Source organism: Mus caroli, unplaced genomic scaffold (assembly GCF_978045245.1).
Source record: "Mus caroli unplaced genomic scaffold, Mus_caroli_1 scaffold_12, whole genome shotgun sequence".
Classification (NCBI taxonomy): Eukaryota; Metazoa; Chordata; class Mammalia; order Rodentia; family Muridae; genus Mus; species Mus caroli.
In genome coordinates this window covers 35,228,741-35,238,918 of record NW_028227267.1, presented here as the reverse complement: position 1 = coordinate 35,238,918, position 10,178 = coordinate 35,228,741, and the positions used below count along the sequence as shown (strand labels likewise).

Below are 10,178 nucleotides of genomic sequence, written 5' to 3'. Positions count from 1 at the left end.
TTCAATGTCTCTGTAGGCCTTTGTTCACAGATGCCTATTTTGTGTGGTTGTTTTGGAGACAGGAAGAATGTGGGATTTTATCTTTTGAAGAATGGATGTAAACTTTACAAGTTGATGCTCTCCCTGAATCTGCCTTCCTCTATTGCCAAGTACAAGGGAGTTTTCTTTGCAACGAAATGGGGTTGTAAAACAGAGATTTAATGAAAACACATGGCTCAGTATAGTGAAACAATGTGTCCTTCCAAGGCATGTGCAGACTAAAAAATATAATCCAACTTGCATAAAAGTAAAGGTGCAGGAGGATCTTTTTGGCCTCTGGGAAACAGGGCCTCCTGAGGAATAGGATTGTATGTTACATGAATACACCCCAGATCTAGATTTATATTGAAGAAGAATCGCCCACATCCAATGATGCTAGAGCTTTAGATCCTATCACAGATGCGCTACCCATGCCATGGCCCTAAGAAAATCTCCCCATTCAAATCATTTGACTTGTAGTGAAGCAGAGAGAAATGTCTCATTTTGGAAGGAGAAGTTGCCAAGAGTTAACCCCTGGGTCAAAAGAGAGACTCCAGGAAAGGGCACTTCAAAAACTGGTCAAGATGGGGCAAGCTAGCAAGCAGGTAAGCCATGGACATTCCCAGTGACATCATCAGTAGTTACTTCCCTTGACAATCTCTTGTATCCAGGAGAACCTTAGAATCTTCAGTGATGTCACCAGTGTTGTGGTAACAAGAGTTGCCAGTGAGGTATTCCATTAGATCCTAATGGGTTCCCAAGCAGGTATGTTGTCCATGCTCCTCGGGGTATTTTGGAGGGAGAATATAATACAAACTGAGACCAGATCAAGGCAGAAGGACACTGTCCCTCTATCATGTTGGGAGAGGGCAAGAAAGAACTGGTCATGGAGAAGGCACAGTGAGACCTGGGCAAGGTTGCGGAGATACATGGGGGATGTGGGCTTGAGCTGGTCCTTGCAGGAATACGGCGTTTGATCTGGATCCTTCAGATTCCTTAATGGTTAAGCCAGAGACAAGAATATCTGATGATTAGTTTTTTAGACAGTGTGGAATTGACAAGCCTGCAGTTGATTTGCTGAGAGATCTTTATTTTCCTGTGAATGGCAAATTATTCAAAGACCCAGCTCTATGAGATTAACAAAGTGTTGCTCTCAGGAAAGAGTGTTGAAGCACTCCATGCTGATACAGTTTCCTCTAGGTTACATAAGCATGTGATGCCAAGAACAGAGAGGGCTATTCCCCTGCTCATGTATCAAGGTTTCAGACACTTTGGTATTGAACAAGTATGATGTGGACTGATTCACAGTCTGGGGTCAGTGTAGTAGTGTATGAGCTCTCATTACACATTGTAAGAAGCCTAGAAAGGTGTTGGCTCATGGAAAGTTAGGGGCTGGTGTTTATTGTCTATTTTCTTGTGCTAAGAGGGATGGAATAAGTTGTAAGATATGAACTGAAAATGCCCTCCAAGTCTTCGTTCTGGAGCAGCTTATTATGAATTTCAGGCCTGGGAGATTGCAATAGGTTGTCAGGCATATGTTTAGTGATGGTGGATGGGAACAGGGACACAGCTGAGGAGACCAGCTTGAAGATAGCTTTCCTGCTCTTTCAGGGATTCACAGTGTCTGTAGATTTTCTTCTTCCTCAGGCTTCTGTGTGTGACAATGCATGGTTTCTGCTTTCCCTGCCCTACTTTCTATACACGTTTACTAGTGTTTATCTACTTACAGGGTCTGTTGTGAAGGCACCACCCCAAACTCCCAACATCAATGAGCAGGAGAAAAGAATCAAGAAGCTCAAAAGAGATCTCCAGAACATAAAAAATGAGAGAGACAAACTCCAGGGAATCCTGGCCAAGTACTCTAACAAGGATTTGAATGACAGGTAGTCACTGTGCCTACTTCTTTACTATCTTGGGACCTTCCTGTTAAGCACAGATTCCCTCATAAAACAGGACACTACAACCCCAGGCTGTCCACATATCCAAACTCATTTGGCTGATTGGAGTTTCAACACAGAACTTGAAGTTCAGATAGGAGTGAGATGGGGGTCACAGGAATTTTGATGCCTCCATAACTAAATCAGAGCCTTTAGCATGAATCACCATCTGGGGATGAAGGTAGTAATGTGTGAGCTCTCATCCTGCCTTTTAAGAAGCTTGCACAGGTGTTAGTTTGGGGGATTTGCTAGGTATTGTGTGTTTATGGCCTATCCTTTTAAAATTGATCTGGAGGTAATTTGGGTGCAATTGACCCTGCCAACAGCTGGAGTGGCCTCGTCCCACATATTACCTCTCAGTATGACGGGATTGGCTGCAGTTCATCACTGCTTTTCTCAGATTTTATTCATTATACTCTCAGATAATGCCACATCATTATATTTATTTAGCATTCTGATTGAGTGTAAGTGTGTGTGTGTGTGTGTGTGTGTGTGTGTTTGCTTATCATCTGGAGAATCTATGTAATGTGACAGGTCATTATGTTTTGCCTGACTCAGTTTCTAGGAAATGACAGTGAGGAAGCAAGGAAGGATCATTCTGAACAGCACAGGAATTGACTTCTGTGCTTACATTCGAATCTCCTGGTATATGTTATAAAGGCTTTTCCCTGTAGATATGATTATGTCCTTTGGGAATTTTTGTAGTAATAGAGCCAAGGATTGCCAAATCCTTGTCTAAAAACAGGAGGAGAGTCATAGAGATTTAACGTGGTCCCAGGCCTGTTGCACAGGTTCCAGGAAAGTTCGTTGAGAGCTAATCTATTATTTCAAGCCTCTTCAGTGAACTGAAGCAGGTGAGCTCCCTGCCATTACTTCCCTGTCTCTACTGGCCCCAGGCCAAAGGTAATAAATTTAATAAGCACCAAGTGGAACTGGTGACAAGGAGCTAGGTTGTGGCATACATGGGTTGGGGTAGTGCATGATTCTCCTTGAATAGAAATGATTCTTGTACCCTTGGTTCACGGGATTATTTATTCCTTGGGCCATGTCCTCCCACAGGATCAACTTTGAGACATTCATGCTTGAGATGCAACATGATCAGGTGATGACTGACCTGAAGAGAATGCCCAAGGACATCAGTGAGGCCTTGTACAAGTGCCAGGACTTGACTAAAGAAAATGAATATTACTGGTGAGTGACTAACATGGTCATGAAGCAAGAACTAGACACGGGATATGTCTGTCCATATGTGTCTTTGAAACAAAGTGAGGGCTCAGGTTCTATACTGTTTTCTCTAACAGGAAGCCTATCTCGTTTAAAGCAAGCCTGTAATATTTTAACATCTTGTACTCTTTTTGGCAAAGTGTGTAGAGTATGTGAGCCCCTCAAGTCATAGTCCTTTACAACTAAGTATCCTCAAGATAGAAAATGTTTACACCATGATGGAAATATTTATCAACCTTGAGCCTCTTGGGCTCTGAAATTAGATTCATAGATGAGGTTTCCCTGAGGAACATAGAACGACTGTGTGCTGCTTGGGTGTCTTCTCTCCTAGAGAAATTTTGCCCTATACCTAAAAAGAGGTGGTTTTTTAATACTGTAGACATATAAGCACATATGGACCCCATGTTCCCTTCTGAGGGATACATGAGTCCCTGTTGGTGTCAGTGGTTTCGGAAGTACCTTGGGATTTCTGGAAAGTGGCTGGCCTATGGATTTGACCTCTCTCTGTGTGATGCTCCACGGACAATCTGGATACTTGTCTGGGGCTGTCTGGGTATCAAGGCTCATGATAGGGGAATGGTCCTTGGAGGAGTGGGAGGAAGATGGATATTGCCTGGAGTCATCATATTTTGTTTGTGGATCAGGTTCAGGAACTGCCACCTCCTGATTGAATCTAAGCTCATCCAGCTCAAAGTCAGGATGTTGCAGAAGGAGAACAGACAGCTGCTAAGGGAGCAGATTGCCTTTGAAGAATGCAACATAGAAACAAAAATACTATGTAAAGAAGGCAGCCAGAAGATCAAAGACAAATATAGCAGGCAAGCAGCAGGTAGGCTGAATGAAGCATCAGGGGCAAGTTGCCCTAATGTGTAAGCATAAACACAGTCAAGCCTATGCAACTGTCCTGAAACTTATGCAGGCTCTCTGCTATGTCCCATCCAGTTGTACAATTCTGTGATCATTACCAAGACTTTCTGTGTATTTGACCTTTTTTCAAGAAATTTAATTACTGCCATGCCTTCTCCTCGTCCTCCTCTTCCTCCTCCTCTTCCTCCTAGCAGTTGGACACCTCTAGTTGGCCACTATAAGGCAGAGGAGATCCTGGACCCCTTATACCATCACGTTCTTGCTCTATGGTATGGAGAGGTGCCTCAGGATGCCACTTCCTGAATTATCTAGGAACCAGGTCCTCTGTTCTGATCTATGGCAACTCACTCAGAGGGGCTTGTGCCCAGTCCCCTCCTAGGACAGTAGGGCAGCCTCTAATTTTAATGTTTTATAATTAAAGTCTTTAGTAAAAAAGAGTAAGTTCCACAATATACATATTTTAAAAATAAAAATTAGACTTCTTTGACTTTCTTGCATAAGTTATCCACCTAGACATTCAAGGTATGTCTGATTGGCTTCACCAAGAGGATTCAAAAAATCCTACTCTGCATCCCTCTCCTGACATAGGTTTCCTTAGTATGTCATGGCCCTGGCTTTGCTTCAGTACAGATTCCCCCTCAGAGTTTTTCAGAGTGCTTCATTTCAGAACAATCATTGCATGTCAATTCACTAGCCTCATTTTGACTGACATTGGAGATGATTTTTATATCACATGAACTGCAACGTGTTGAAATGTTCCTGTATAAGAACCATTGTTAACTATTTTTATTGGTGCTACCAGGGTCTTCTGAGATGTGGCCAAGGTAGGTTTAGGAGCAGAATATATTTCAGATGTTCTTTGACCCCTCTTTCCTAGGACCTTGAATCTTGTGTGCCAGCTTGTCTGTGCAAGGCTTACACCATACTTGTAGAATCAGCAAGTATATGCATGGAAAATGTTCCTGACAAGGAAATCAGTACAGGCCAGGGCACACAGGCTGGGTTAGTCTAAGAGCCTTTTACACATCTTAGGTCCCAATAATTCCTCAAGTGACAGGAAATGTTCTGAAACATAGCCGTCTTTTCATAGCGGAGGTTGTGTCTCTATGTGTGTGTGTGAGTGTGTGTGTTTGTGTACATTTGTGTGTGTGTGTCCTCTTGTCCATGGGTGTTTAGCATGTGTGTTTTGTATTTTAGTAATGGTAGGTGCTTGTTATAGTTGCTTCATTATACAAGTGTGTATTCATATACTCTTTTTGTATGTGTGTGTGCATGTGTCTTTGAAGGGATGCAATTGTGTGTCTCTGTACATATACGTATGTAATTGTGTCTATATATATTCATACGTTTGCTTGGTCATTAAACATCTTAAATGGTAATGGAGGAAATCTTTAATGAGAATTGTACTCTGTCAATTCATATTGCATTTTAAGAACCTCAAACATAGTAGCCCATCTTCATGCCTATCCACCTAGGTCACTAGAACTAAAGAAGACAAAAAATGGTATAAAATCTGATATTCCAAAATTTGTAGATTGAAAAATACTTATCTGTTTTGATTTTATTTGTAGGAAAACAAATAATTGTGGTACCTGGAAGTAAGGAAAAGGCTCCTATGTCAAATCCATGTGCCTGAGAGTCAAAAAAAGCTGGCTAAGGCTTTGTGTTCCTTCTCTGCACTTGGTGAATAGTGATTGCCCACTGGAAGATCAACAACAGCACCAAAAACAACAACTTAAATAATGGACTTTGTGTGAATCTAAGGGGCATGTCTCTCTTAAAAAGAAAAAAAAATGGCATCTTCTAACGGAACTGAGTATGTTTGCTATGTATTAGTCAGTTTGTTTCACTAGCATTAGAAAGGTATGAGGAAGAATTTATTAACATCTTATCACCAATAAAAATTAATGTTTTCAAAATTATTATTAATGTTAATTATTTATTTATATCCAGATCTCAGCTGCACCCTCCTCCCTTCACAATCCCTCTTTCCAGTGGCTCCCTGCTATCCACCCTTCCTACCCTTCTCCTCAGAATTGAGGAGGCCTCCTATGAATAACAACCAGCCTTGCATTATCAAGGTGCAGTATACCTAGGTGCATCTTTGTCTTTTCAGGCTAGATAAATCATGACAGTCAAGACAAGGGGATCCAAAGTTAGGCAATATTGTCAGAGACAATCTCTTCTCTAGTTTTACGATTCCCACGGGAAGACCAAGCTATGCAACTGTTACTTCTTTGGAGAAGGCCTAGGTTCATCCCCCATATATTCTCTGGTTCAAAGTTCAGTCTCTATGAGTTATTCAGAGCTCAGATTTGTTGAAACTGTAGGTTATCAAGTGGTGTCCTTGATCACTGTGGCTCCTTCAACCCTGCCTCTCCCTCTTCCACAGAATTCCCCAAGCCTCTGCATCTGTTTCCAGAAGCTGCTGAGTGAAGGCTTTCTCTCTAACAATAGTTATGCTAGATCCATGGCTGCACATATACACGAATATCATTAACTTTGTCGGGGGTGGGGAGGCTCCATTTCTTGGCATGGGTCTCAAGTTGGGCAAACCATTATTTTGTGCTTTCATAAAATTCAACTTCATCTTTTACCATGCACATCTTAAAAGCAAGAAAAATTGTGGGTCTAAGTTTTGGTGGCTGAGTTGTTGTTTCAGTCCCTCCACTGGAAGTCTTGTCCGGTTACAGGAGATGGCCAGTTCAGAATCCAGACTTTCCAATTTGAGTCTAGAGCCACCCTAAAAGATTCCTGGGGTTTTCCACTGTCCAGGGATTCTAGCTCTTCCCAGAGAGCCTCCCACCCCCAATACAGGTGCTGCTATGAAGAGAGGTATGCAAGTGTTCTTGTGGTATGGTAGAGCATCATTTACATATATGCCCAGGCAAAGTTCAACTGGGTCTTGAGGTAGAAATATTTCCTGTTTTCAGAGAAAGCATCAAGTTGATTTCCAATCTGGTAGGAGAAATTTGTACTCCCTCTAGCAGCAGTGTTATCCTTGGCACACATTTTCATCAGCATGAGCTGTCCCTTGAGATTTTTACTTTATCCATTCTGAGGCCTGTAAGATCTCAGAGTACTTTTGATTTGCATTTCCCTGATGATGATGACTAAGAATATTGAACATATCCATAAGTGCTTCTAGGCCTAGTGAGATTCTTCTGTTGGAATACTCTCTTTAGATCTGTACCCAACTTTAAAATTGGGATAAAATTTTATTTAGTTTGTAGATACATAGTTTGGTGAGTTATATAAGAGTTAGTGAAGATCTTTTCGCATTCTGTAGGTTGCACTTTTGCCCTTTTGATATTACCTGTGCCATTGTGAAGCTTTTCAGTTTTATGAAGTCCCATTTATTAAATTTTTGCTATAAGTGTTAGACCTGTTGGCATTCTGTACAGGAAGCTGTCTCCTGTGTGATTGTGTTCAAGGTTATTCCTCCCTTTCTCTTCTATCAGATTTAGTATATCATGTTTTAGATGAGGTCTTTGATCCAGTTGGACTTGTGTTTTGTGCAGGGTGAATAATATGGGTGTATTTTCATTCTTTAACATGCAGTCATTCAATTAGACCTGAGCCATTTGTTGAAGATGCTTTTTTTTTCCACCCCACTATACAGTTTTAGTTTCTTGGTGAAAAGTTAAGTTCTCCTCAAGGTAAGGGTATTTGCTTCTGGGTCTTCAGTTCAATTCCATTGGTCAAACTTTCTATATCCGTGCCTGTAGCACTTTGTTTGGTTGCTATTGCTCTCTAGAGTAAAGCTTAAATCAAAGATGGTGATGCCTCCAGAAATACCTTTACTGTAGGTGATTGTTTTGGTTTTACAGGGTTTTGGTATTGTTTTGTTTTTTGCTTTTGGTGGTGTTGGTTGTGGTGGTATGGTTTTTTGTTTGTTTTTTGTTTTTGATTTTCTTGTTTTTTTTTTTTGGCTTTCCATATTGAGTTGTGTAATGTCCTATCAAAGTCTGAAAAGAATTGTGTTGGAAATTTAATGGATGTTTTGCACTGAGTCTGTAGATTGCCTTTGGTAAGATGTCCACTCTTACTATGTAAATCCTACTAATCCATGAAAATGGGAGATCATTTCATCTGGTGATATTTTCTTCAATTTCTGTCTTACAGGTGTGAAAATTCCTGACATAAAGGTCTTTCATTTGCTTGGATAGAGTTACACCAAGATATTTAATATTATTTGTGGCTATTGTGAAGTGTGTTGTTTCCCTAATTTCTTTCTCAGTCCAATAGATGGTAGGCAACTTTATGATGTACCACTTGCTCAATGCTATATACATGTGCTGAAGAAACCTAGTTGTTAATTGGAAACATCTAATACATATCCTTGAAAGACACAACAGACTTTGTTTGATAATGAGTGTCTTTAACTCTAGGTTTAGACATTGGTATTCTTGTGTTCCACGTCTATAGCTAGGACTATAGATACTATCTTCAAAACAGTAAAAGAAAATGAATATAATGAACTCGTGGGATGTCACAATAGTGACGGTGATTGCAACCAAGCTGGAGACCAGAATTTGATCTCCAACAATTGAAAGACAAGAGTAAATTGATTCACAACTTGTCTTTTAGGCTTCACCCAAGTGTGGGGGCAACAAGCACAGAGATGGATACAATAATTCATAAGTGTATAAACAATGCACAACATGATAAAAATAGAGGGCACATGCCACAATTTATGGATTATTATACCATAAAAACCATTACATTGACCACTATGTATGTGTCTTGTGAAGAGATTCTAGCCTACATCAGACTCTCCTGTCCTTATCCAAGTTTCTCCTTCCCTTCCACTCTGACATACCCAAATGGGACTCACCTAAATTCATTGTCTATTGCTAGCAAATAGGGTTTAACGTGAAGGCACAGGACACAGTACTAACCTGATGCTGAGCCTTTGCAGTCAATGCATCCTGAAAGGCTTAGGATTTACCCATCACAGAAAGAGTCTTCAAAAGTAGCTTTGAATTACACTCTTTCAAAGACATGATTTCTTCCCCATGCTAATATCAATCTTCTGAGTTTAAAGAAGCCCCACACCCTACAGAAGGGACACTTTAACTTCTTCAATAACTGAATTTGAAGTACTAAGCCAGAATCCTAAAGGTTCTGTGTAATTCCAAAGCTTGAAAACTACCTGAAATATGGCATGAATAGCTGGACAGACATTCATCTGGAGGCATCTTCTCTGTCAACTTTTCAGGATGAAGAGCAGGGCCTTGTCCTCTACCATACTCTGTCCATCACAATAGGTTGACACTTTTCCTAATGAAACTGTTCATGCTAAGATGTAATCTAATAGCTTACATAATTTGGCACAAATCATCCCACTACACATTAAGGCAGGACACCATTTTCTGACCCAGACTGGTAACACTTAAAGAAAGAGACTCTAGTTAATTCTGTTTCCAATGATATACAGGCTACTCACAAGCAGAGTGGCATAGTTTCCAGTATTCCTTGAGATGAACCTTAGGAGTGCTTCCTAAAAAGGCTAGCATGTTCTGGTTTCAAAATCCACATTGAAATATGCAGCTACCTATGAGTTAAAAAACTCTTTAATTCCAATATCTTTGCAGATAATGCATAAATGCAGGGCTATTCAGGCACTGTCTAGGAAGCTAAGCAGATCACAGAAAGAGTAACAAGAGATCTAGGATTTGTTACAGGCTTGACAACACAATGAGTTCAATTTATCTTATAACTGTCAGCCTGCCTACAAAGTGACTGTGGTTTCTAAAAAACAAATAAAAATTACCTCTTGGATTTTCCAGTGTACACATAGCTGCCCCTGAAATTTAGTCTGCCTTATGTGGAAATGAGCCATGAACACAGACAGGTATACTTAAGAAAATCCTGTTTCCTGGTTGACTCATAAACTTCCAAGATCTGCCACCTGAAGCAGATCTGCTAATGTTTCAAGGACCCTGTTTGGTCAACTCATTGTTAAACTCCACCTTCTGGGGACCTGAAAAAGAGTAGTGGCTTCAAGAATGGTGGAAACCTTAGACCTTTCTCAGTCTCCTTGCATGGATTATCAGCCCAAATAGGGTGAATGTAATAAAACAAATTGAGCATTTTCTACCTTCATGATCCACACTGAAATTTGGTGTG

At 40.6% G+C, this 10,178-nt stretch overlaps 1 protein-coding gene across 1 annotated transcript; it reads left to right on the top strand.

Moving 5' to 3' along the window:
* Positions 1-863: 863 nt before the first annotated feature.
* Positions 864-5,893, top strand: LOC147001703 (disks large homolog 5-like). The gene is made up of 5 exons (XM_085828938.1): positions 864-918; positions 1,748-1,901; positions 3,015-3,146; positions 3,824-4,008; positions 5,618-5,893. Exons 3-5 carry the CDS (start codon positions 3,034-3,036, stop codon positions 5,680-5,682), a joined length of 363 nt encoding a protein of 120 aa, XP_085685064.1. The 5' UTR covers positions 864-918; positions 1,748-1,901; positions 3,015-3,033; the 3' UTR covers positions 5,683-5,893.
* The last annotated feature ends 4,285 nt before the right edge of the window (positions 5,894-10,178 follow it).

Bases quoted from the DNA above. Each gene is read 5' to 3' on its own strand.
- LOC147001703 (XM_085828938.1), top strand. From the start codon at position 3,034: ATGCTTGAGATGCAACATGATCAGGTGATGACTGACCTGAAGAGAATG. The intron at 3,147-3,823 runs GTGAGTGACTAA...TTTGTGGATCAG, and splicing joins AAAGAAAATGAATATTACTG to GTTCAGGAACTGCCACCTCC. The intron at 4,009-5,617 runs GTAGGCTGAATG...TTTTATTTGTAG, and splicing joins ATATAGCAGGCAAGCAGCAG to GAAAACAAATAATTGTGGTA.